Source organism: Urocitellus parryii, chromosome 5 (assembly GCF_045843805.1).
Source record: "Urocitellus parryii isolate mUroPar1 chromosome 5, mUroPar1.hap1, whole genome shotgun sequence".
NCBI lineage: Eukaryota > Metazoa > Chordata > Mammalia > Rodentia > Sciuridae > Urocitellus > Urocitellus parryii.
The window spans coordinates 157,103,980-157,131,193 of NC_135535.1; the positions used below are offsets into that span (position 1 = coordinate 157,103,980).

At 39.5% G+C, this 27,214-nt stretch overlaps 1 protein-coding gene, 1 non-coding gene and 1 pseudogene across 2 annotated transcripts; all 3 read left to right on the top strand.

Annotated features, from left to right (window-relative positions):
• Positions 1 to 27,214, top strand: Supv3l1 (Suv3 like RNA helicase). Its single transcript, XM_026394629.2, has 15 exons — positions 1 to 313; positions 8,104 to 8,181; positions 8,572 to 8,679; positions 10,091 to 10,205; positions 11,352 to 11,520; positions 14,348 to 14,459; positions 15,808 to 15,885; positions 17,289 to 17,380; positions 18,291 to 18,471; positions 19,017 to 19,110; positions 20,653 to 20,872; positions 22,304 to 22,384; positions 22,729 to 22,905; positions 25,784 to 25,932; positions 26,570 to 27,214. Exons 1-15 carry the CDS (start codon positions 46 to 48, stop codon positions 27,003 to 27,005), a joined length of 2,358 nt encoding a protein of 785 aa, XP_026250414.1. The 5' UTR covers positions 1 to 45; the 3' UTR covers positions 27,006 to 27,214.
• LOC113187023 (ribose-phosphate pyrophosphokinase 1-like) lies at positions 5,602 to 6,538 on the top strand (annotated as a pseudogene).
• Trnat-ugu (transfer RNA threonine (anticodon UGU)) lies at positions 25,574 to 25,646 on the top strand. The gene has a single exon. It is a non-coding gene; the product is annotated as a tRNA-Thr (tRNA).

Genomic DNA, 27,214 nt, shown 5'->3' on the forward strand with positions numbered 1-27,214 from the left:
GCCGTGTCGGGGGGCTGCTCAGGCTCCCCGGAGCCCGCGGCCTCGATGTCCTTCCCCCGGTGTGCCCTGCTGTGGGCTCTGCTCCCGGCGGGGCGCCAGGCTGGTCACCGGGCGGCCGCCTGCTCTGCGTTTCGTGCCCACTGCGGGCCCTCCCCTGCGGTTCTGGGGCGCGTTCCTGCCCTTGCCGCCTCGTCTGCCTCCGGTGGCTCCAAAGCCCCGAACACGTCTTTGTTCGTGCCGCTGACGGTGAAACCTCAGGGCCCCAGCGCCGATGGCGACGTCGGGGCCGAGCTCACGCGGCCTCTGGACAAGAGTGAGTGCGGGAGCCAGCGAAGGCGGCGGGCGATGTCTGCCGGGCCCTGGCGGCCCGGGGGCAGCTGTCCCTCTTCCCCTTGGTGACCCGAGTCCCCTCAGGGTTGTCGTTGTGCCTGGCAGTTTCTGCCTCCCTCGCTGCTTTGAGAGTCCTCTGACTCTTGGGATTGTGTCTAATTCATCCTGAACGGTCCGCCCAGAGTGATCTTTTCCCCTTTGGCCTCCCTCTTCTCCGACTGGTTTAAAACCTCTTGTATTGACGTCTTGGCTCCCTCCGCCCCCCGCCGGGTGTCTTTCTCTGTTCCTCCCCTGCCACAGAACTATTGCCTTCGAGATGGTGCAAAGGGATGAGCAATGAAAAGCCAGAGGAGGAGTTCTTTCAGGATTCTTTGTCATTGGGCGAGGTCGCAGTGTTGGGCTGCATGGAGGGTGAAGGGAGGAACCAGACAGATTCTGATAATCTGCTGTCATACAAGACGCAGCTTGATAAAGGGGTCCTCGCTAAAAGAGGGACCATAATCATCCAGGAGCCAGAGAGAAAGTAAAAGTGTAGCATCAGTGAGTGGCAGTAGGTTTTGTCACCAAAACTAATTTCGATGGATTTGACAGCGAGATCTGTAAATATTTTCGAGGGGAGTTTAGCGTTATATAGCCGCACTTTGGCTTTTGGCTGATGAAGAAGGTGAGAGGTTTCCTCTGACCAAGGAGATCCAGGGGATGCCACAACTCTGCTGGGCACTAGCTTTCCAGACTGTCTTCAGGGAGTTACTCCGACCAGCAACGGTGCATCCACTATTGTAATTTGAGAATACAAATTTCAGCCGGATGCAGTGCACACTGTAATCCCAGGGACTCCGGAGGCTGAGGTGGAAAAATCTCAAGTTTGAGACCAGCCTCAGCAATTTAGCCAGGTCCCCAGCAACTTAGTGATAACGACTCAAAATTTATAAAAGGTGGGGATGTAGATCAGTGGTAAAGCACCCTGAGTTCAATCCTCAGTACCAAATAAATAAAACTAAAAGTAAAATATGGATTATAGTATGCTTTGAGTCAAATCTTGTTTTTCAGAGCAGTATAGTATATGATGCACCTAATGTCTATGTTATTTTTATTTCTTTATTTTTCCTTTTTTTTTTTTTTTGAGACAGTTTTATTATGTTGCCCAGGAGGCCTCAAACTTCTGGGTTCAAGTGATCCTCCTGCCTTGTTGGCTCAGTAGTCCTCTGGCGCTGGGACTTCAAGCATATACCACCAGGCCAGTGCTCAGCAAGGCCTTTCACTTTGCTTGGAGTTGGGGTCTATATCGTTTTAACAACAATTTTAATAATGTAATTGTATTATTTCTGCTTATTTTTAAATTGTAAAAACATAACATTTAACATCTTAATAATTCTTATGTGTATAGTTTAGTCATGTTAAGTTCATTCACATGTGAATGACCTCTAGGGCATTTTCATCTTGTAAAATTGAAACTCAGACAACAGTTAACCCATTAAACAACAATTTCCCATTTACTGAAGGCATACAGTAATTTGTGTGAGGTAATTTGGCTAACTTTTTTATATTCAAATATTGATACATTTCCATCTCTTTTGCTTGCTTCTTATCTGATAAGTTGATGTACTACTTCAAGGTTCTGTTCCACATCATTTTGCCATACTTCATACTTTTGCTATTAAGTGTCTCATTTTCTCCCTCTCCCCTAAAATCAGTACTCCTCTCCCCTAAAATCAGTACTCCTTTCTGACCATTGTCTCCGACATGGACCTCTCATTCATCCTTGATTTATATAGCTGCCTACCAGGTGGCTCCACTCAGATTGCTTACTCCTTATACTAGCATGTTCAAGACCTGCTCCTTGTCCAGGTGCTAAGATAAACAACTTGGTGGATTTGATTCTTCCCATTCCTCACCTCCCATATTTAACAGAAGGTCCAGTTGACAAGTCTTGTTGATTCTGTCTGATAAATATTGAGTCCATTCACTTCTTCTTCACTGAAGCCAACTTAAATTTCTAGCTTCTATCTTGGACTGGACCATTGAAATAACTCCTTACATGTCTCCTGGAATACCTTTGATCTCTCTATTCTATATTCTTTTTTTGGTACTAGGATTGAACCCAGGGGTCCTTAACCTCTGAGCCACATCCCCAGCCCTTTTTTGTATTTTGTTTAGAACAGGGTCTCACTGAGTTGCCTAGGGCCTCACTAAGTTGCTGAGGCTGGCGTTGAACTCTCGGTCCTCCTGCCTCAAGTCTCCCATGCTGCTGGGATTATAGGTGTGCACCACCATGCCTGGCTTCTAGTCTATTTTCTGCCTGCAATCAGAATGTTCTTTTAAAAAGATTGAACCTGTTGCTTTTCTGCTAAAAAAATTGTATTATATTTTTTCATTGTCTGTAATTTAAAAGAGTCCCCAAGTCTTAATATGGCTGGTAAGACCCTGTCTGACCTGGCCTCTCTCTCAGCTTCATTGTCTCCCACTTTCCATCCTTAAGCCATATGTATGACATGTGCCTCTGCTCCAGGTGTACGAAACATACTACTGCTTCTGCTTGAGTACCCCTGTACTGCCTTCACTTCAGAGTTAAAAACAAAAAAACAAAAACTTTTTTGTAGTTGTAGATGGTCATCATGCCTTTATTTTATTTGTTTATTTTTATTCTGTGCTAAGGATTGAACCCAGTGCTTCACACATGTTAGACAAGCACTCTGCCACTGAGCTCCAGTCCCAGTCAGAATTTAACTTGAGAAACAGTTGTATATAGTTATGGTGTATGATGTGATATTTTGATATGTTTGTGTCATAGAATGATTAAATCAAGCTAATTAACAAATTCTTTACATACTTTTTAAAAAGAAAAGCATAAAAGATTTATTTAGTGAAATTGAATTGACACTCCAAGAGGCATGGAGCAGACCTCTTCCAGGAGAGGAAATGGCCCACACTTATTTTTTATGTGTGGTGATGACATTTAAAATCTACTCTTAGCAATTTTGAAACATATAATAACATTTATTATAGTTTCCTGTCTGGATAATAGATTGCTAAAACTTACTCCTTCTGTGTGTCTGAAATTTTGTACCCTTTGGCCAATGTCTTCACTTTCACCTTCAACCTACCCTGCCATTCCACTCTCTACTTCTCTGGCTTGGCTTCCTTAGGTTTCATGTTGTTTCAAATAACAATTTCATTTTTAGGGCTGAATAATGTTTGTCATATGTGTGTGTGTGTGTATTTATATATATATGCATTACACATATATGTTTATATAACTACATAAAGGTATATGACTATATACAACTATATGTGTATATGTATATACGCACACACTTATGTACATAAATATAAATAGTTGTATATAGTTATGTACAATGGGATGGTTTTTGTTGTTTTGTTTGTTTTATTGAGAGAGACAGCGAGAGAGAGAAAGAATTTTTTAATATTTATTTTTTAGTTTTCAGTGGACACAACATCTTTATTTTATTTTTATGTGGTGCTGAGGATTGAACCCAGCGCCCTGCGCATGCCAGGTGAGCACGCTACCGCTTGAGCCACATCCCCAGCCCCAATGTGATGTTTTGATATGTTTGTATATATAAATATGTTCCACATATAAAATAGATATGGGCACCTAGATTGCTTCCATAGCTTAACTGTTGCAAATAGTACTGCAGTGAACATGGAAGCACAAATATGTCTTTGCATGCTGATTTAAATTCCTTTGGATATGTATCTGGATCATAACATAATACTGCATATTAGTCTCAGAAAATAGATTTGCTCCATCTGTAGTTTATAGGTTAGCAGAATTTTTTCACGCAATTTCATATGCTTTTTTCTGACCTTTTTTTTTTTTTTTGGTCACTGATTCCCCCCGCCCCCCCACAAAGAAACTGTTGCCCCCACTAGATACAAAGACACAGAAGCCCAGAAATACCATGATAGTTGCCTGTGATCCACTCCAGGGAGTGAGTATGTACATGTGTGTGCATGTATCTGTGGATCTTATATTTAGGTGTGGGCAAATCTAGTGGCTAGACCAGCAATTTTGAAATTCGGCTATATAAAATACAGTTCTGTTAGTAGGATGCTGTGTTCAGGCTTAATTTCAGTGAGTGTTGAGTATGTCATGACTGCATGAAAATCTGGTTGGTACTTTTCTGGGAGGTAAAAATACAGGCCACTTGGCCTGTGTTTCATGGGCAGGAAACCATCCTCACTTTTGGCCTTTCTCAGAAATGTGTAGTGTGTGACTGGGTCAATAAAATGTTTATCTCTACAGAATGATACGATAGTATTTTAACATGTGTGACCTTAATACAATCTTAGTGTAATAAATTTAAAATATTTTCTCCTATCAAGTTATTGATTTAGCCAGTCATTGTGGTGCATGCCTGTAGTCCCAGCTACTCTGCAAGCCGAGGCAGAAAGATCACAGGGTCTCTTCTCTTAGTGAGACCCTGCCTCAGAATGTAAAAATAGGCCAGTGCACAGCACGCTTGTAATCCCATTGATTTGAGAGAATGAGACAGGAGAATCAGTGCCAGCCTCAGCAACTTAGTGAATCTCTGTCTCAAAATAAAAAGGTCTAGGGCTGGGGATGTGGCTCAAGTGGTAGTGCGCTTGCCTGGCATGCGTGCGGTCTGGGTTCGATCCTCAGCACCACATACAAACAAAGATATTGTGTTCGCCGAAAACTAAAAAATAAATATTAAAATTCTCTCTCTCTCTCTCTCTTAAAAAAAAGTTTAAAATACATAAATAAATAAAAAGGTCTAAGGATGTGAATGAGTGGTAAATTGTCCCTGGGCTAAATCCCCAGTACCATTAATTAAAAGGGCTGGGGATGTGGCTTAGTTGTGGAGTGCCCTTGGGTTCAGGGTAAATTATTTATTCATAGTGGTATGTCACCCAGACAGGTGTCTAATTCAACCTCCCTGGTGTCACAGAAATTTCTGTTACTCTTTTATTTATTTATTTATTTATTGATTGATTGATTGATTGCAGTACTGGGGATGGAACCCAGAGCTACAAGGAACTTTCACTATTGTGAGGCAACCCCTTTTTAAAATTGTTCTAGGCCCCAGGCTCAGCTAATTCAGGTGGATGGGATATGGGCTTCCCCACTGATCCTGCCTCCCCAGCCCTGGGTAATTTCGAGCCAGGTGGAATGTCAGATGGCAAAGAAGCAATGCAAGGTGGATAGTATTAAGTCTGTGGGGCTCACTTCTGGTTTTGCAGCAACAGTGATCGCTGAGTGAAGAGTGCCTAGGATAGTTACCCAAAATGCTGAATATCAAAATCTTCAGCACCACCTCCCATTGGGACTAATCCCAGAAAATTGCTGACCCCCTGGGCCTGGAGCTAGGCAAGGTGGTGACTAAGAAATTCAGCAATCGAGGGGATCTGTGTGGAAATGGGTGAAAGTATAAGTGGAGAAGATGTCTGCGTTCAGAGTATCATGTTGAAAATCTAGTGGAGCTTTTGATCATGGTTAATGCCTGCAAGATCACTTCAGTCAGCTTAGTTGCTGCAGTCATCCCATGTTTCCCTGATGACTGGCACGATAAGGAGGACAAGAAGCGGGCTCCACTCTCAGCCAAGCTTGTCAAAAATATGCTGTCTGTAGCTGGTGCAAGTCATATTATCACCATGGATATACGTGCTTCTCAAATTTAGGGCTTTTTAAATATCCCAGTGGACAATTTGTATGCAGAGCTGGGTATCCTGAATTGAATGAGGGAGAATATCTCTGAGTGGAGGAACTGCCCTATTGTGTCACCTGATGCTGATGGAGCCAAGAGTGTGACATTGCAGACTGGTTGAATGTGGACTTTGTCTAGATTCACTAGCAACAGAAGGCCAGTGATGTGGACTGCATGGTGCTAGTCGGTGGGAATGAAGAATCCAGTGGCTATCCTTGTGGATGACATGACTGACACTTGTGGCACCGTTTGCCTTGTGGCTGACAAACTTCTCAGCTGGAGCCACCAGAGTTTGTCTTGACTCATGGAATCTTTTCTGGCCCAGTCATTTCTCGCATCACAGTGCAAGTTTTGAAGCAGTAGTGATTACCAATACCATACCCCGGGAGGTCAAGGTGAAGCATTGCTCCAAATTATAGGTGATTGACATCTCTGTGATTCTTGCAGAAGCCATCAGGAGAGCTCTTAATGGGGAATTCTTTTCTACTGTTCAGCTATGTCTCTTTATAATAGAATAAGTTTTGAGACATTTTTATTTATTTATTTTGAGGCATTTTTAAAAGTAAAAACAAACCCCGCTCCTTGTTTTTTTCCCTTGGCATTTGATGACAAATTCGCAGAAGACCCAGCTTGTTCCGCTGTAGATTTCTACATCCCACATCATGTAAATGGGGGTTTATTATAAATTGGAGAAAGATGGAGATCAACTGCTGGAATTTCATTTTTCTTAAATGATTTTGTGAACCTTGCAGCTTTAACTAGAGTTCAGCTGCTGCAAGATTTCATACTTCTGAGGGTGTTGAGTAAGCCAGTTTGAATGGTTGGGGATGTTGAGACTCTGCATGCGATTGCTCTTGTAGATTTTTTTTTGTCAGAACAGTTAGCAATGAAGCAGCTAGTTCTCCAAGGTCTATGCTAAATTAAAAGCAAGGATCCTGGGCAACCCCAAACCTGTTCTTTGTAGCTGAGCAAGCACCCTGTAAGGCAGGGGCAGGCAGCTCAGCCTGAAAAACTGTTTGGTGGGATCCTGAGGGCGGAAGAGGATAGCAGAGTGCAGCAAATGTTTCTTTGAAGAAAGAAGCCTGATTCATCATCATCTGCTTAACCATGTAATTTGGATTCCCCTTTGTATCTATTCCTTTCTATGGCTTTGCCTTTAGCCATCTTGACCTTTTCCTGGCCAAATATCCTCTTAGGCCCAAACAATTCTTGTACCATAGTCTTCAGGAACACAAACCTGCTTGGTGCTATGTAATTGTTAACATTCGTATTAGATAATTTGCTTAACCTTCCTTAGCCTACCGTGGTCATAAGTTTTAGGTGGTATTATAGTATTTAGGTGGTATTTTAAGTATTTAATTTTCATTTTCCTTCCTGGAATCTGTTTGGCTTTTCCAGGGACCTGACATTCAGTCAAAAGATTGATGTTTTTGTCTCTTGTAGAGGAAATTAATAAAGTGTCTATGTTTGTGATTTTTGGGTCTGAAAAATTATTCTAATTATTAGGAAGTTCTTATGTAAATTCCATTGAAATCAGCTTCCTTTACCTCCCACTGAATTAATTTATGCCATCTAGAACAAAGTGAGAGGAATGTGTTCTTCATAAAATCATCATCTTCAAACTAAAGATCATCCCAGTTCTTTAGTCTTTTGCATAAAAGCATGATGATCTGAGCCTTGCCAAATTGGTTGTCTTTTCTGCATTTACTTTAGCTGTTTACTGTTTGTTGTTGTTGTTGTTGTTATACATGGACACTGAGCTACAACCCCAGACCCCTGTTTACTATTTAATATGCAGAATGGTTTGTAAGTAAATGAAACGGCATGGTTATCTAAAAATTGATAAAAATTAGAACCTAGTTCTGAGCCCATTACACCTTGCCCATTTCCTCTGCAGTATAACAGGAATATTGCCTGATTTGACTATTATTTTTTTCCTAGATATTTCATTGCATATTAACCCATAAAGAGGATCAACTAAAATCTTCAACTTCTTACGTATCATGACTTCAAGTTTCTTCTGCCATTTGGTCATTTCTCTAAAATATGAAATGAATGTTGAATTTTTATGTCTTTCTTCTAGACGAAGTAAAGAAGATCTTAGATAAGTTTTATAAGAGGAAAGAAATTCAGAAACTGGGTGCTGATTATGGACTTGATGGTAAGACATATAATATCTTTATAGAGATGTAGTATTACTTTGTGTAGCTTTGTATAGCTTTTTCAGTGTTCTATGGGACCTCTTATGCCCTGAAAGTAGGAGTACAGTTGTGGTCTGGAGACAAGCCTCTGACCATTGCTTCTTCGAGGGCAGGAGGCTGGCAAGGTTCACCTGTTGAGCCAGACCACACAGCATAGGAGCTGCCTGGGCACCTTTCCTTCCTGTTGTGCTAGTTTTTCAGCTTTAGCCTAGATCAAATTAAACCAGCTGAATTATCCACATAGTAAAAATATAGAGATACTTTGAATTTGGTGTGGTGCATTTTGTGCTTTTAAAAGGAGAACTGAAATGAACACTAAGCCTTACATATTTTGATTTTGTTTTCTGCAGCTCGTCTCTTCCACCAAGCTTTCATAAGCTTTAGAAATTATATTATGCAGTCTCATTCCCTGGATGTGGACATTCACATTGTTCTGAATGACATTTGCTTCAGTGCAGGCAAGTCTTTATAGAGAATTTTGAAAATTCTATTGAATGTACTTTCTATTTATTCCATACTTCATGTTTATTTCTCTAGCAGGGCTTATTTGTTTTAGAATATGTTTTGGTAATATCCTTTGTAAATATTTCAGTGCTTGGATAGGAAGCTTTGTAATCACTTGGCTTTTATATTGGGTCCCTCAGCTAGTCATGAGAATGTCTTAGACTGGGACCTTAATCTGTCTTCTTCTTTCTGCTGTGTATTAACATGGGCCACAATGGAATGAGCTCTCACACAAGATAGGATTAGTTCATAGCATATTCTACCTGTTTCTGCCGCTGGCTTATTTCTCCATCATGTCAGGATAAAGTTCTTGCTATAAAAGAAAAAACACAAAGTAAGAACATCATTTTATTCCATATATGGAATTATATAAATACTCACATATTATTATTATTTGGTGGTGCTTTGTATTAAACTCAGGGCTTTGTGCATGCCAGGCAAGGGCTCTACCACTGAGATACATCTCCAGCCGTTTTAATTTTATTGTGAGGTAGAGTCTCACCAAGTTGCTCTGGCTGACCTTGAATTTGCAATCCTTTTGCCTCAGCCTCCCAACTATCTGGGCTTATAGGCATGTGCCACCATATCTGGCTAGTTTTACACACACACACACACACACACACACACACACGTATAAAATAAAATGGATAATATTCCATTGGGATCCATCTATCTATCTGTCTATCTATGTAATATTTATATAGTTTTATATATTTATCCTTTTGTACCAGGGATTGAACTACCCAGGGACACTCAACCAGTGAGCTACATTCCCCCACCCCTTCTTTGTTTTGAGACAGGACCTTGCTAAGTTGCTGAGACTGGCTTTGAATTTGCGAAGACTGGCTTTGAATTTGAGATTCTCCTGCCTCAGCCTCCTGAGCTGCTGAGATTATAGGCTGGCAATACCATTCTTTATTCTTGTTAAATTAAGAAAAAAGAACAGTGCTAATCTTTGCAAGTTATACTGGGATAGTAGAATGTAGTTGTTGGCAGCTACTTTTCTTCCTTTTTTTTTCCTAAAAATATAAGTGGAATTTGGATGAAAAAATAAGAAAAAGAAAGTTCTAGAAAAGGATAGGGTCTCCTCTTTTAGGACTTCTCTTATCTTGGCCATGCTCCCCTAATTTACCTCAATAAGAAAAAAGATTTTGCTCCTTTTGGTTGTAGATAGCAAGTAGATTGCCCATTTTTTTAAAAAAAACATTTTTTTTCTTAGTTATGGGTGGACACAATATCTTTATTTTATATGTACGTGGTGCTAAGTATCAAACCTAGTGCCTCACGCATGCTAGGAGAGCCTTCTACCTCTGAGCCACACCCCAGCCCCAGATTGCCCATGTTAATCTGTGTTTTATTTTCTAGCTCATGTGGATGATTTATTTCCATTTTTCTTGAGACATGCCAAACAAATATTTCCTGTGTTGGAATGTAAGGATGATCTACGTAAGATCAGTGACTTGAGATTACCACCAAACTGGTTAGTTCCTTCATTTGTGGATTTGAAATTTTCTGTTTCTAATTTGGGAAGACTATTATTGTGTGTTTTTGTATCATATGCTAGGTGGCAAATTATAAGGAGTCTGAACAGTACTGTTCATTCTGTTAGGCTATTTCCCCTTGATCCTGTTCAAGCGTGGGCTTGTATTTTCCTAGGGCAGATCTGAAGCAGCTTGAGTAGGGTGTTAGCCGTGCATCTGAGCTGTGGCCTTCCTGGAGTCAGCTGAATGCCAGGGTGTTAATACTGAATTCTCTCCCCTGTGGGTGGAACAGCATCTTCTAGCACTTCAAGACCCCTCAGAAGCTTTCTGCTCAGACCCTCGCTAAGCAGCACTCTTGAAGGCCCTGCCAATTCTTACCTTCAGCCAGGCTGTGGCCAAGGACCCACATGAAACCATTGCAGAGACTTCAGGGCTCCCTACTTCCTTCACCCTTTCTGCTCTCCCACATTCTGCCCTTCAGATTCTAGGTGCTTCCGCAGCTCTGCATTGACTTCTCTGCTCTGTTCTGTGGGACTTTCTTACTCTGCTCGGGGTCTACCTCCCTGTGCCCTGCTTCAATCATCTCCAGTGTCCCCCCCCTTTCAGGGGTTGCACCTGTTCCACACGTTTGTAAACAGTTGCTGCATATATTTTGCCCAGTTTTGTATTTGCTTATAGAGACAGCACAAGTCCACTCATTACCAGGCAGCCATCAGGACCAGAAGCAGGAGGCTCAATTATTATAATAGTTTATATTGAATTCAGAGATCTGGGAATGTTTGCTTTTAGGTTCACATATTTAGAGCTGTGGGAATGATGTGAACATATCTGTGGAGCAGATAGCAATTTAAATTTAGTAACTCTGGAAGAAAAGAGGTTTATGCAGTGGGGAAAATACCCAAGACATTAATTTGTATTGGGGGTTTTCTGTCCTCCATTTAGTTAACATTGTTCTTGGAAATCAGTAATTATTTTAATGTGCATATGAAACCCAGTTACTTAGTTTTTCAAAATATCTGTGAATGTTAGGAGGATGTTTTTGTGGGGTGTTATCTATTTATTTATTTAAATTAAAAAAATTTTTTTTCAGTTGGTATCTTTGCTAGGTTTAATAAAATTAATCTGTTTACCCATTCATGTTTTAGGTACTCAGAAGCCAGAGCCATACGGCGGAAGATAATATTCCATTCGGGCCCCACAAACAGTGGAAAAACTTACCATGCAATTCAGAAATACTTGTCAGCAAAATCTGGAGTATATTGTGGCCCCTTGAAATTACTGGCACATGAGATCTTTGAAAAGAGTAATGCTGCTGTCAGTATATCACCAAATATTTGCTCTTTTTTTCTTATTCCATTTTCTTTTGGGATTGAAGTTGGACAAGGGGAAAAGAAAGATGTAGTAGTTTACTAGTAACAAATTATACCTTATTTCTTTGCATCTAGGAAACTATTGATTGTAAGAAGTGCCATTATTATATGTATAATTAAGAAAGAAAAGATGCTCAGTGTGGCAGTATATACCTGTAATCCCAGTAGCTCAAGAGGCTGAGGCAGGAGGATCTCACATTTGAGGCTAGCCTCAACAACTGAGTGAGGCCCTAAGCAACTTAAAGAGACTCTGTCTCAGAATAAAACATAAACGGGCTGGGATGTGGCTCAGTGGTTAAATACCTCTGAGTTCAATCTGTGGTACCAAAAAGAAGAAAACAAAAGAAAGGAGAAGATGCTGCTAATTGAGCATGCTCTCAGTGCTTAATATGCATCCTGATATTAGAGATAGTAAAATGCGGAAAAGTGAACACGATAGAAGGAATGAATAAAACATTGTAGAATATTTTATGCCTAGAGAGAAATGCAGAGTGGCATATAAATAACCTTGAATTCAAGCTGTCAGATCCCAGCTTGTTTCATCTATTTATTTATTTATTTGGTACTGAGGATTAAACCTAGGGACACTTAATCACTGAGCATATCCCTAGTCCTTTTTATTTTTTATTTTGATGCAGGATCTCACTAAGTAGCTTAGGGCCTCACTAAGTATTGCTGAGGCTGGCCTCAAACTCTCAATTCTCCTGCCTCAGCCTCCTGAGTCACTGCAATTATAGGTTTGCACCACCACAACTGGCTGAAACTACTTGTTCAAAACTGAAAGGAGTAAACCCTATAATCACTGAGACATCATTTCACTAAATGGGTCACATTTTGACTCATTATTTTATTAAAACTTTACAATGTGAGATTAACCAGTTTTGGTTAGGTAATTTGTATTTTTTTTTTAATAATTTGGGTACATAATTCTTCTATCCATAAATATTTGAAAACGTATTTACTCAGAACAAAAACTTTTTTTAATATAACCACAGGATATTTATCTGAAGCAGGATAAATCATTTAATATGATAGAATACTATTATTTAATATACAGTCCATATTCAGAATCTGTCAGTTGTCCAGTAGCACCCTGTCGCTCCCCTCCAGGACTCCTTTTGAGGTTTCCCACTGTTCTAAATTGTCTCTAGTTTCCATTAATCAGGGATAATTCCTTTGTCTTCCTTTGTTTTTATAACTTTTGTACTTTTAGAAGACTACGGGTCAGTTTTGTTGCAAATTGTTGCTTAGTTTGTATCTGTCTGATATTCTCTTATAATTATTATGACTCAGATCACTTAGGGGTGGTGACCAACCCTCCAAGTTTGACTGAACTTTACTCAAAGTCCTTTGTTCTGGGGAACCCCTCAGTAGTGGGCAAGCCAGTTGTTTGAGCACTCTCTTATACCACAGCATTGGTATTTCCTTCTCAAGGAAGTATATTAGGAGGTCGTTACAGTCTTAAATTTTATTTTTAGTATTCTTTATAATTTTTTTGTTTTTAGGAAAAAATATGTATATTTTGTTGTTGTTACAGGGATTGAACCCAGGGGCACCTAACCACTGAGCCACATCCCTAGCCGGTTTTTTTGGTACCTGGGATTGAACTCAAAGGGCAGTGAACTACTGAGCCACATCCCCAGCCCTATTTTATTTTATTTAGAGACAGGATCTCGCTGAGTTGCTTAGCATCTTGATATTGCTGAGGCTGCCTTTGAACTTGTGATCCTCTTGCCTCAGCCTCCCTAGCCACTGGGATTACAGGTGTGCGCCACTGTGCCTGGCTTCCTAGCCTTTTTTTTTATTTTTAATTTTGAGACAGGATTTTGCTAAGTTACTTAGGGCCTTGCTAAGTTGCTGAAGCTGGATTTTAATTCATGATTCTCCTGCCTCAGCCTACCCAGTCACTGAGATTACAGGCATGTGCCACCACACCCAGCTAATTTTTAGTATTCTTTTTTTTTTTCCATTTTTAAAATATTTATTTATTTATTTATTTTTAGTTATTGGTGGACACAACATCTTTGTTTGTATGTGGTGCTGAGGATCCAACCCGGGCCGTACACATGCTGGGCGAGCGTGCTACCACTTGAGCCACATCCCCAGCCCCCATTTAGTATTCTTTTTTTTTAATTTTTAATATTTATTTTTTAGTTCTCGGTGGACACAACATCTTTGTTGGTATGTGGTGCTGAGGATCGAACCTGGGCCGCACGCATGCCAGGCGAGCGCGATACTGCTTGAGCCACATCCCCAGCCCCCGCCATTTAGTATTCTTGAGTGTAGAAACAATCATGTTCATTTTAACAACTCCAATAGTACAGAAACAAAGTTAAAAGGTTAAACTGTGGGCTGGGTTTGTGGCTCAGTGATAGAGTGCTTGCCTGGCATGAGTGAGGCACTGAGTTTGATTCTCAGCATCTCATATAAATAAATAAATAGAGTAAAGGTCCATCAACAACTAAATACATATATATATATATATTTTTTTAAATATATATATATATATTTAAAAAATGAATGTGCTTCAGTTTCTCATGTTCTTATTAAGGATTTAACTGGTTGGAGATATTTCCAGTTTTACCTAAGTTATATAAGAAAGTAGCTCTTATTTCATTTTCTATAAAAAAGAAAAGAAAAAGGCATTGGGAATATTTCTATTTCAGCTGTTAAATAAATTCCTTGGTAATGAAGAGAATAGACACACAAAACTACTTTTTGCTGTTGTTTTCAAGGTAGAAATACGGCTGGGTTTCTTTCTGTCATTTCAGGGTGTGCCATGTGACTTGGTGACAGGTGAAGAGCGTGTGACAGTTGAAGCAGATGGGAAACAGGCTGCCCATGTTGCTTGTACTGTTGAGATGTGCAGTATCACCACACCATGTATGTAAACACCATTGAAAAACTATGACTTGATATTTTTTATTTTAAAATATGGTTGTACTTGTGAAATATGATTTTTTTAATTAAAAAAAATTTCTGTAGTTGAAGATGGATAGAATGCCTTTATTTGTTTATTTTTGTGTGGTACTAAGGATCGAACCCAGTGCCTCACACATGCTAGGCAAGCACTCTGCCACTGAGCTACAGCCACAGCCCTGAAATATGATTCTTGTTGTGAAAAAACATTACATATCTGGAAAAAGAATAGTACAACAAATGCTACCTGCCACTAGTAATAAATACAAATATTGTCATGCTTACTTATAGAAGTTAGTTCCCTTTTTTCTTTTATGTATGTTTGGGGGTTTTTGCATTTTATTTGGTATTAGGGATTGAACTCAGGGGCACTTTACTGCTGCACTATCCCCAATGCTTTTTATTTTGAGATATATCTTGCTAAGCTGCTGAGGTTGCCTTGGACTTAGGATCCTCTTGCCTCAGCCTCCTGAGTACCTGGGATTACAGGCGTGCACCATCAAACCCAGTCCCACCCTTTTTTTCCGGAGTGAGTGGGGGTGTAACCTTTGATTGAACTCAGGGACACTTAACCATTAAACCAACATCCCCATCCCTTTTTCATATTTTATTTAGAGACAGCATCTTGCTGAGTTGCTTAGGGCCTTGCTAAATTGTTGGGGCTGGCCTGGAATGTGAGATCCTCCTGCCTCAAGCCCAGGCTGCTGGGATTACAGGTGTGCACCATTGAACCCAACAATGTGGTGTTTTTTTTTTTTGTTGTTGTTGTTGTTGTTTTTGTTTTAGTTGTGAGATGGGCACAGTAAGTTTTTTTAATGTGGTGCTGAGGATTGAACCCACTGCCTCACATGTGCTAGGCAAGTGCTCTGCCACTGAGCCACAACCTCAGCCCATGGTGGTTCTTTTTAGGCAGATTCTCAAGGCAGTCTCTGAGGTTGGTGAAAATAAGGTAAATGGAACTGCTTACTACAGAGAATGGTGTCTTCCAGTGGTTAAGAGTATGATCTTCAAAGCGAGATGACCTAAGTTTGAATTTCACTTACTGTCTAACTTTGGGCAAGTACTTAACTTCTCTGGGCCTCAGTTTACTCTTTTGTCAAATGGAGATAATGGAAGTACTTAACTTCCTAGAGTTGTTTTGGGAATTAAATGAGATACAATTATAAAATCCTTGGTACAAGCCAGCCCAAGAGACCCATAATGAAGGATGATGGTGATGGTGGTAGTGATGAAAGCTTGAATTTTGATGTTGGATTTGTTTATAATACTATTTAAGTAATTGTATTGCTCATGATAACTTTTTCATTTTAAGATGAAGTGGCTGTAATTGATGAAATTCAGATGATTCGAGATCCAGCCAGAGGATGGGCCTGGACCAGAGCACTTCTAGGTTGGTGGTCTTAGTGCATCAAGCCTGGGCTTTATGACATCTGCACTATTTGTATATCTGCTTGTTATTGCCAAGTAGTCGGTTAGATCCCCTTTTTCTGACAAAAGTCTTCATAAAAGTCAGTGAAGTGTGAGTTTTTGATTTTTGAAATACTATTTCAATAATGGGAAATCTACTTTTACTATTACAAAATAGGTATAGCTGTGTAATTAAAGTCAAAATGTTTAAGTCTCTTGGCTGGGGATGTAGCTCAGTGGAGGAGCGCTTGCCTAGTATGCACAGAGCCCTGGGTTCAATTTGCAGTACCCCAAGGCGAAAAAAAAAAAGTTCAAGTCTTACCACATTTACACAATCACTATTAATATTTTGTGCCATTTCTTTTTCTTATGTGTGTGGTATTTTCAGAACATTTAATTTTGTATCTTTCTCTTTTACAGTTCTGTTATTTCATGGCCAATTTTTCATATTGTTAATGTAATTGCATCTCCTCCATTGAAGAGCTGTACCAGAATTTGTTCTTTAAAGTTGAACTTTTTTTTTTGTTACCAGGGATTGAATCTAAAGGCATTTTAACCACTGAGTCACATCCCCAGGCCATTTTATTTTTTGAGACAGGGTTTTGCTAAGTTGTTTATGGACTTGGTAAGTTGCTGAGCATGGCTTTGAATTTGTAATTTCCTGTTTTAGCTTCCAGGTCACTGGGATTACTGATGTGCATCACAGGATGGCAGAGTTGGAACATTTTTCCCTATTATTGATAATGCTAAAGTAAAAATCTTGTGGCTGTGGCTTTTTATTTTTTATTTATTCATTTAGGGTAGGGTCCTGGTAGTATGGAATTCTTGATGTCCTTGGATGTGAATGATTATTCTACTACTTGATTTTGGAGTAAATTTTTGATCAGCATGTTGTAGGGCAGGTATTTTCAAATTTAAAAACAAATAACTGAACTCTTTCTTCAAATAATACTGATGCATTAGGCCTATAATAAAACAGGTGGAAATGGATCTGGCCAGGGGTAAGCAACTTGGACTTTCTTTTGCCCTCCAGTTCCTAACCTCTGTGATTCCATGGAGCCTAATTTGAAAAACACAAGTGTAGGACTAATGTTGAGCCCTAAGCATCAGGATGCCACGTTCCAGTCCTGGCTGACTTCACCCTGATAGACTTGAAACCTTGGCAAGAGCAGTTTTAGAACTTTGAGATTTAGAAAAACAGGGATGATCTTAGCCCATTAGAAGGCAGTGGTGGTTTGACATTTGCATCAAAGAGACATTGCTGAAAATATTTGATAGACTTGTAAAATAATAGGTAAGCTAATAAAGGTAAAGTATTTTTGTTTTGCAAATGTTATATACTTAATTATAAGTCTTTTTTAAAAAATCCCAATTGTGCATTTACAGGACTGTGTGCTGAAGAAATCCATTTATGTGGAGAATCTGCTGCTATCGATCTGGTCACTGAGCTTATGTATACAACTGGGGAGGAAGTGGAGGTACTACATTATATATTTCATTTTCAGATGGCAAAGCAAATAGCTAAGAGTAGCTAGCTATATACTGACCCTAGGCAGTGGCAAAATTAGAACCTAACTAAAAAGAAAACTTCATTTTTTTTTTTTTTTAATAGTTGACTAGCTCATATATTTGGTTGAACCTCATGATGTGAAGTGTGAAGTTCTGACAGAGTAACAATTGCATCCTGAGTCTTCCAAGAATAAGAGGCATTCTTTTTTTTCCCCCCAATGCTGGAGATCAAACCCAAGGCCTGGGTGATTCTTCATCTTCACAAAATTCTTTGGGATTTGAGCATTTCAGTTTAGAATAAGTAAATTAGGACTTTTGTATCCCTTTTGCAAATTCCTAGAGTAGAAAGTAATTGGTTCCTTCTAACTCCTACTTTTCTTTTTCTTTACCTGAGTTTTATAATAAGATGAAGAAATATTTTTAATTGGCCATTGTTTTAGTTTTATGCTCAATTTCAGGGAGACATTCTGGAAAGTAGTGGAAGAAATTCTGGATTCCATTCTAAGTGTTGCTGTTTTTACCTTTGCATTTGGAGGCAGATCATAGTTAGAATTGGAAAAAGCTCTGACTCAGTCTTTTATTGGGCTCTATTTTACTCATTCATGAAATGGAAATAACAATTCTTCTGAAGTTGCCATGTTTCCATGAAAATCAATATATGTGAAAGTGCTTTGAAAATGTATGGAACACTGTATGATATTCTATTAATTTAGAAATGCCAATGAGAACTGATGGTAACACTTATAATGTTGAAGTGAATCCTTTCCTGTTTCCCTTGAAAAACGTTGGTACTGTTGATTGCTTGGCAAGTTTTTAATTTATTAGTCAGAGGAAGTTATGTTGGATATGTTATTTTACCACTACATGTCTTTATTGTAGGTTCGAAACTATAAGAGGCTTACCCCCATTTCTGTGCTGGATCATGCATTGGAATCTTTAGACAACCTTCGGCCTGGGGACTGTGTTGTCTGTTTTAGCAAGAATGATATTTATTCTGTGAGTCGGCAGATTGAAATTCGAGGATTGGAATCAGCTGTTATATATGGCAGTCTCCCACCTGGTAATTATTGGCTTTTGTTGTGATAGGATATGAAATTTTTTATTTTTGCCAAATATGTTAAAATATGTATAGAAAACATAGTAAAAAAAATTGAAGTAAGCCATTTGGTTTATTGGTAATTTTTTATAGATCATATGGAATAAATATTTTTTCTAGTTAACCTGGTGGGAAGTAGGAGTATTTTAATTACTTATAGCTCTTATAATTTGCTGCTCTTATCATGGACTATATTTTAAATGGTGAGTTTATGATTTTTTTACAAAATGTCTTAAAATATGGACCCAGTAATTCCCTTCAAATTATTGTCCTGAAATCTAATAAGAATCCTCAGAATAAGATTAGTATGCTGGGGAAGTGCGTTGCTGCATGAGGGGCAACTTAAAGGAATGGAGGTAAGGATAGTGACTCTTTGAGGATATAAAGAAAGAAATTTTGAAATGATAAAAATTTTATTCATAAAAATAGAGCAGGGGCAAGGGTTTCTAAGCATGCTTAGTGTGATGTAGTAAGGCTGGACAGTGCTGATCTAACTGTTCCTATTGCAGGAACCAAACTTGCTCAAGCAAAAAAGTTTAATGATCCCAGTGATCCGTGCAAAATCCTGGTTGCTACAGATGCAATTGGCATGGGACTTAATTTGTAAGTAATTTGTTTTTAATAAGCATCGATATTCAGTGAATTAGATGGCAGTGTTTGTTTTTGTTTTCAATTAAAAGAAATTTTTTTGTAGTTGTAGATGGACAGAATGCCTTTATTTGTTTATTTTTATGTGGTGCTAAGAATTGAACCCAGTGCCTTACACATGCTGGGCAAGCTCTGTGCCACTGAGCTACAGCCCCAGCCCCTGTTTTCAATTTTTGAATTGGGATGAATGACCAAACTCTTCACTTTAAAAGAATGGCCATTACAGTATAGATTTGAGTTTTATTTTGCTTATATATATTGAAGGAATAAAAAGAAAATATTATATAGTACTAGGACTTTGGTGTGCTGTCCCTTACTCTGCTAACCTGTCATTACCTCACTTTATTTTCAGTTTCTTGGCTAGCAGGTATCCAAGTGCCTATTCTGAATATGGGGCTGGCCATTCTCTCTAGTGATAATGTTAAGCCACAATATTCCATCGTAGGTAATGAAGGCACCTATATACCTTGAAGAATACAAGAAGTATTAATAGTTCTTAATAGCAGCTCTTTTTTTTCTTTTTTTTTTTTTTTTGAAATGGGATCTCACTGTGTTGCCCAGACTGGCCTTAAACTCTTCTTGGGCTTTAGCAATCCTCTTATCCCAGCCTCCTGAGTAGCTGGGACTACAGGCACATACCACTACACCTGGTATAGCTAACTTTTTAAAGCAGTATGAGAACACCTTGGGTTATTTATAAGAAAGTCATTCTCTGGGCTGGGGTTGTGGCTCGGAGGTAGAGTTATTATTGAAAAAAAGAAAGGAAGAAGCCAGGCACCTTGGCATACACCTTTAACCCCAGCAGCTCTGGAAGTTGAGACAGGAAGATTTCGAGTTTAAAGCCAGCCTCAGGAACGGTGAGGCACTAAGCAACTCAGTGAGACCCTGTCTCTAAATAAAACACAAAATAAGGCTGGGGATGCGGCTCAGTGGTTGAGTGTCCCTGAGTTCAATTCCCGGTACCCCCATCTCCTAAAGAAAGGAAGAAAAAGAATTACCAACAAACTTTTTTTTTTTTTTAATATTTTTCGTTATAAATGGAGATGATACCTGATTTTGTTTATTATTATGTGGTGCTAGGGACTGAACCCAGTGCCTCACACATGATAGGCAGTTGCTCTACTACTGAGCTACAACCCCAACCCCATCAACAAACTTTTTTTCCTTGTTTATTTATTTTTATTAATAAAAATTTCACTTTGTATGTGGTACTGGTGATTGAACCCAGGGCTGCTCTACCACCAACCTACACCCTCAGTCCTTTTTATTTTTCATTTGGAGACTGGTCTCGCTAAGTTGCCCATGCTGGCCTCAAACTTGTGACCCTCCCACCTCAGTCTCCTGAGTAGCTGGGATTACTGGTGTGCTCCATCACATCTGTCTTTTTTTTTAAAATGGCAGCAAAATGGCAAATAGGCCTTAATTAGAAAAAAATTAGAATCAAGTAACAGAGGCTTGTTTATGCATTCTGTGGGATCACTTTCATTTCTATTTCAGGAGCATAAGGAGAATCATTTTTTACTCTCTTATAAAGCCCAGTATCAATGAGAAGGGAGAGAAAGAACTAGAACCAATCACCACCTCTCAAGCCTTGCAGATTGCCGGCAGAGCTGGTAGATTCAGCTCACAGTACAAAGAAGGAGAGGTTACAACGATGAATCGCGAGGACCTCGGTTTATTAAAGGAAATTTTGAATAGGCCAGTGGATCCCATAAGGGTAAGGTATAACACATGAATTACTGCTTCTGTGGGGAGTTAAGTCATAACTTCCCTCTCCCACATCCATACTCCTGCCTGGAAGCAGAAATAAGCAAAAGAAAATTTTGTGCCTTTGAAACCTCATCAAGAAAGCCCACTTGGGGCTGGGGTTGTAGCTCAATGGTAGAGTGCTCGCCTTGCGTGGGGAAGGCACTGGGTTCGATCCATAGCACCACGTAAAAATAAATAAAATAAAGGTATTGTCCATCTACAACTAAAAAAAAAAAAAGAAAGAAAGCCCTCCTTTATTTTTTTTGAAGAGACATAGAGACCCCTTGTTCAGAGAATGGTATGCAAGTGAAAGATACAGATTGAACAAGTTTAGTTGACCTGATTTTCCTTTAGTTCTTCCTAGAAATATAGCAGCAGGTGGGGGGAGAGGGGCAAAGTTGCTTCAGGTGACATTATCTATGTCAATGAACTGAAAAATCACCAGAAGTTTGATTCTAGAAGTATGGATCAGTAACAGCTCTGAGCATCACAACTTCAAGCCAGAAAAGACAGTGTTAAATTTTGGTCAACGTAGTTATTGAATCAGAAGTGTACACATTTTAAACAAATTAACTTTTAAAAATTAGTTTAATGTTGCCTGGAAAAATTCACTTACATGTGGCTCATTTGTCAGTAACACTAGATAAAGGGAACTATGTGAGATAATGCAAGACAAAAATTCCTGGAAGAAAGCAGTGGTTGAAACCACTTCTATAGTTTTTGCAGTGGAGTGTGGTTAGGTTCATAGGGGCTCCCACTGCAGCTGAAGTTTGACACACCCTCATTTCCCTCTGGGTTACCTTATTTCTTATATTCAGACTCTTCTTCCCTCCCTCAGGACCCATCTGTCTTCCTTCCTTTCTATTTTCTTTCTCTTTGCTTTCTTTATCCCTTATATTTACCTTGGGCGTTTCTTAATGCTGCAATATATTGTTAAAGAGATAACTGGCCTCCTGTTTAGAAACTTTTTCTTGGTATGTGTGTGTATCATTTTTATTGCCCTGGTTAAATCAACTGGGTTTTTCTCTTTTACTTTTATTTAGTGGAGAGAATTGAGACCTGGAAAATTTTATCCAGTAAAGCATTTTGGTACTCCATCAGCTCATAATAGGTTTTAGGAAAATGACTAAAATAAAAGCACAAGACTGTTTCCTTAATGAGAATTATCTGTTATTTTTATTAAATTATCTCATCAACTTTTCTAATTGGTAATAAGTAGTAAAATGATGATGATTTTTTTGTTTTGTTTTCTGTTTTACTCAAATTCTTGTCATTTAACTCCTTTGGTGAGAGATAAGCCTGAATGTAGGACTTTAATTTGAAATAATTTAAGCAAATTTATCCTTTCAAGAAAGCCCCAGTCAGCTCACGTTTATTTTATTTTTTACTTTTCCTAAAGGCAGCAGGTCTTCATCCAACTGCTGAACAGATTGAAATGTTTGCTTACCACCTCCCTGATACAACACTTTCCAATCTCATTGTAAGTAGAAACTTTGAAGTCTCATCTAAAAATGGTGGTATGCTAGAGAGTTACTGGTCCACCTCATGGGTCTGGGTGGATAGTCTGCCTTTGTAAAGTTGCTCTCCATGTAACTTATCTTGTAGATGAAGACTTTCTTTCAAAATCCTCTGGGAGTTTCTTGAGGAATGTTCTCTCTGAGTTTCAGGTTGGGAGGCTGTGGGGGAGATCTCTTAGCTTCGGGAGGCAGTGAATAAATCAGGCCTTTCTGGAAGTCTCTTGTGGATTAAAGACATTGTCTTCTGTAGACTTTATTCCTGCCCATTGATGCAGTCCAGTAACTTCATATATTTTTCCTCCCCCAGGATATTTTTGTAGACTTCTCACAAGTTGATGGGCAGTATTTTGTCTGCAATATGGATGATTTTAAGTTTTCTGCAGAGTTAATCCAGCATATCCCATTAAGTCTCCGAGTGAGATACGTGTTCTGCACAGCCCCTATCAATAAGAAGCAGCCCTTTGTGTGCTCCTCATTGTTACAGGTGAGCCTTCATCTCTGCTATTTTTGGCTTGTTTAAGGTGGACACCTTTTTTTCCAAATAATTGTTTGTTATTTGAAATTAAACATTTGGGAGAGTACCATATAAATATAAGAGACTTTCTAAAAACTTAAATATTCTTGACTCTTTTTCTCACAGATAATTTTTTTTTCCCAGTATTGGGGATTGAACCCAGGGGGTGCTCTACTGCAAAGCTACATCCTTAGCTCTTTTTATTTATTTACTTCATATTTTGAGACAAGTTCTCACTAAGTTGCCCAGGATGACATCAAACTTGTCATCCTCCTGCCTCAGCCTTCAAAAATGCTGAGATTACAGGTGGGCACCACTATGCCTGGCTTTACAGATAATTTTTGAGGGAGGTAGAAACCTTGTCTTACATTTGGGCTTATATGGTAGTCACTGTGAAGAAGCTAAAACAAAGACTGAGGTTGTATCTCAGTGGCAGAGTGCTTACCTCGAATGTGTGAGGCACTGGGTTCCATCCTTAGCACCACATAAAAATAAACAAAATAAAGATGTTGTGTCCATCTACAATTAAAAAAAATTAAAAAGAGGCTAAAATAAAAATGATTTAAAAATATATTTTGAGGGAAGGCACTTTGCCTGATGGCAGACCTTTTCCTTATTGTTGTGGGGTAACTATTTCAAGGGGAGAGGGATTGCAGTAGTGGCAACAATATTCAGTTTTCTTAACTATAAGGCACTGTGCTGGGTGGTTGTCTTGTGTGAGTATGGGGCCTAGGTTCCAGCCCCCTTCCTTTTAACCCGTTTGTGTAGGGATGTGAATCTGTGACTTCTGAGGAGCACAGGACTTTGTGGGAAAGGGCAGCGAGGGCAGGGGAACCCTACAGAGGCCTCTTCTTCCTCTGAAGACTCATCGTTGCCAACTCCTCTAGAGGCCTTTGTATTCTGTGCACTAGCTCTTTTAACCAAATCTATTTCTATATGTGTGTGGGGGGGTTCTTTTTCTTTTGGTACCAGAGATTGAACCTAGGGGCACTTAACCACTGAGCCACATCCCCAGCCCTTTTTAAGTATTTTATTTAGAAACAGGGTCTACTGAGTCCCTTAGGGCCTCACTAAGTTGCTGAGGCTGGTTTTGAACTCTAGGTCCTCCTGCCTCAGTCTCCCAAGCCACTGAGATTATAGGCATGTGTTACCGTGCCTGGGTGTAAATTTATATTTTAAATTATAAAATGCATAAATACTTTCTCGTAGTATAACTTTAAAACATTGCAGGTGGATAAATTTGGCCACCTCCCCACTCTCGGTTCTCTGAAATGATTGCTGTGATGAGTTTGTGTGCGTCTCTGCAGACCTTTTCCGTGGCGTCTGCCTGCATGCATGTGCACATAGGAATTCTGGTTTTGTCCTGTGGATGTGTTTCCCATAGATGTTATCATACTGAGTTATTCTGCAAATTGCCTTTTTTCCTTAACAATATGTCTTAGAGGTCTTCCATGTCTGGGTTTACCTAGAAAATATTTTTCCTGGAGCTGGCATTTGGGGGAAAGTTAGTACAAGGTCAGAGGTTAGAGAACAGTCTGAGACTGTGGAAGCTGACCTGAATGGAGATGGCATCAGCCTCATTTGCACTATCTCTTAAGCTCTTCTAACAAAGCAGGAGCTCTTTGCTAAGGAGTAAGGAATCTTTGGAGCTGTACAGTCAAACATACACACATATGTTTTCTGTTTAAAGGTTACCCTGAAATCTAGAAGTTTTCCCTTTGCTCTTGATCTCCACCATCACTGAAGTATAAAGAGCTCAGTCCCATAGATGGCCTCCCATGCCACTCAGGACAGTGGTTTTGAAACTATTCTCCCCAGAGCTCCTTTAGGGCTGGCTGCAAGTGGAAGTATCTCAGTGGACAGGCTGCTCTCCCTGCCCTCTCCACTCAGCCCCTGAACTTGGACTTCCACTAGTTTTTGTGGCCAGAGTTCTTAAGGGCACTGCATTTATAAAGAGAGCCTGAGAACTCCTGCTTGTTGTGTCCTAACAGGTTAGCATGGTCACATTTCCATTCATCATGGCTGTCTGACTTGGCATTTATTAAAATTGGCAGAATGCACCAGACTAAATTTAACAAAATTAGAGTATTCTTTAGCCAAAGGAATCTAAAATGGCTCTGCCTCTCTGAAGTATTGGCCTTGCTTAGGTTAAGCATTGAGAGATAATTTGCCTTAATTAGGAAATGAATTATTTGAAATCAGTTTTGACTTGAAGCCAAGGATTCTTGTACCAAGGATTGAACCCAGAGTTGCTTAACCACTGAGCCACATCCCCAGCCCCTTTAATTTTTTTATTTTGAGATAGGGTTTCTTCTGAGTTGCTTAGGGCCTTACTAAGTTACTGAGGCTGGCCTTGAATTTGTGATCCTCCTGCCTCAGCCTCCCAAGCTGCTGGGATTTCAGGTGTGCACCACTGCACCAAGCCCCTTTTTATTACTTTTAATGCAGATATTATTGCCCTAACTTTGGAAAAAGGTGAAAGTCATCTGTTTTTTTTTTCCTTAAAAATTTAATTTTTTTATTTAAAGAACTAAGGGTTTTGTTTGTTTGTTTGTTTGTTTTGGGGTCTTTTGTGTGTGTGTGTGTGTGTGTGTGTGTGTAGATTAAATGTTTTTAAAAATGTAAAAAAGCCAGGGCTGGGGATATAGCTCAGTTGGTAGAGTGCTTGCCTTGTATGCACAAGGACCTGGGTTCAATCCCCAGTACTACCAAAAAAAAGTAAAAAAGTATCAAGGAGCAAAGAAACCAGCCTGTCTATTGAAACACAACCACAGGTAATATTTTGTTGTGCTTTTTTCTAATTATAGACTTAAGGGAATTCTAATTCTTTTACCAAACTCTTCCTCAGTTTGCCAGGCAGTATAGCAGGAATGAGCCTTTGACCTTTGCGTGGTTACGCCGATACATCAAATGGCCTCTACAACCACCTAAGAACATTAAAGACCTCATGGATCTTGAGGCTGTCCATGACGTCTTGGATCTTTACTTGTGGCTAAGGTACTAATTTTCTCCTTTATGTGCTCTTGTTTCTAAGTAATAGGGCAAATCAAAGGTTTTATGAATGGTGGGTTTTTTTTTATTTGTTTTTTGTTTCAAACTCAGCACATATTTGCAAGAAGCTCTATATTGTGTTTATTGTCAATAAAAGCATTTGAGCCTGGCTTATATTTCTTCCAAAAAAAGTCTTCAGGAGTTTTTGTGGTATCATTGAGACAGCCAAGTGAGAAGATCCACTATACCCTTGCTATTCAAAGAGTGGTCCTTGGATCACAAGTGTTGGTATCACCTGGGAGCTTTAGAAATAAAGAATCTCAGGGCCATCCCAGACTTAATCAGATTCTGCAATTTAACACTATTAACACAATCTTCAGTTGGTTCACTTGTAGATTTTTGACATTTGAGAATCCCTGCTCTAGAGGGCTCGGCTTCTCAAAGGAGCATATAAGGATCACTTGAGATAGCATACCAACCCACTTTCATCATGACATATTCCTCAGGTATGTTGGGGAAGAAGTAGAAGTTGAATAAAGATACTGGACAGTTTGCAAAAAGAAAACATTTGGAATTAACGTAGGTGTGCCACTGAGAGATTAGTCCAGAGCTGTTGCTATAATATATCGTGTCCTTTTCCCAGCTACCGATTCATGGACATGTTTCCAGATACCAGCCTTGTGCGAGACCTGCAGAAGGAGCTGGATGGTGTTATCCTGGACGGTGTTCACAACATCACCAAACTGATTAAAATTTCCGAGACACGTAAGCTGTTGCATCTGGAAAGCTCATTAGCAGAGAGCCAGTCACGTTTGTCAGGAACCTTGAAGAGCCAAGCTAGAAGGGCACGTGGCACCAAAACTGCAGGGAGTAAAGCTGCTGAGCCGCTTGGCGCCAGCGCTGGGGAGCTATCCCTCGCTTCCAGATTGGTGCAGCAAGGACTCCTCACTCCAGACATGTTGAAGCAGCTCGAAAAGGAGTGGATGACACAACAGACTGAACATGGCCAAGAGAGAACAGAGTCTGGGACTTACTCAAAAGGGACAAGAAGAAAGAAGAAGGAACACAATTCTGATTAGTTTTTGTTTTTTTAATTTTGCAAATAAAAATCTATTTTAAGTCCAGTTTGTTTGAATGAGCATTTGCTGCTTGCTGTAGCATTGTGGCTATCTTGTACTGAGTTTTGGGGCACAGAAAAATGAACTCAGTGTTTAAAAAATACTGAAATATCAGAGATTTTATTTAAAACTTTATATAATGGCCATTTGCAGGATAGCACTGAGTCACT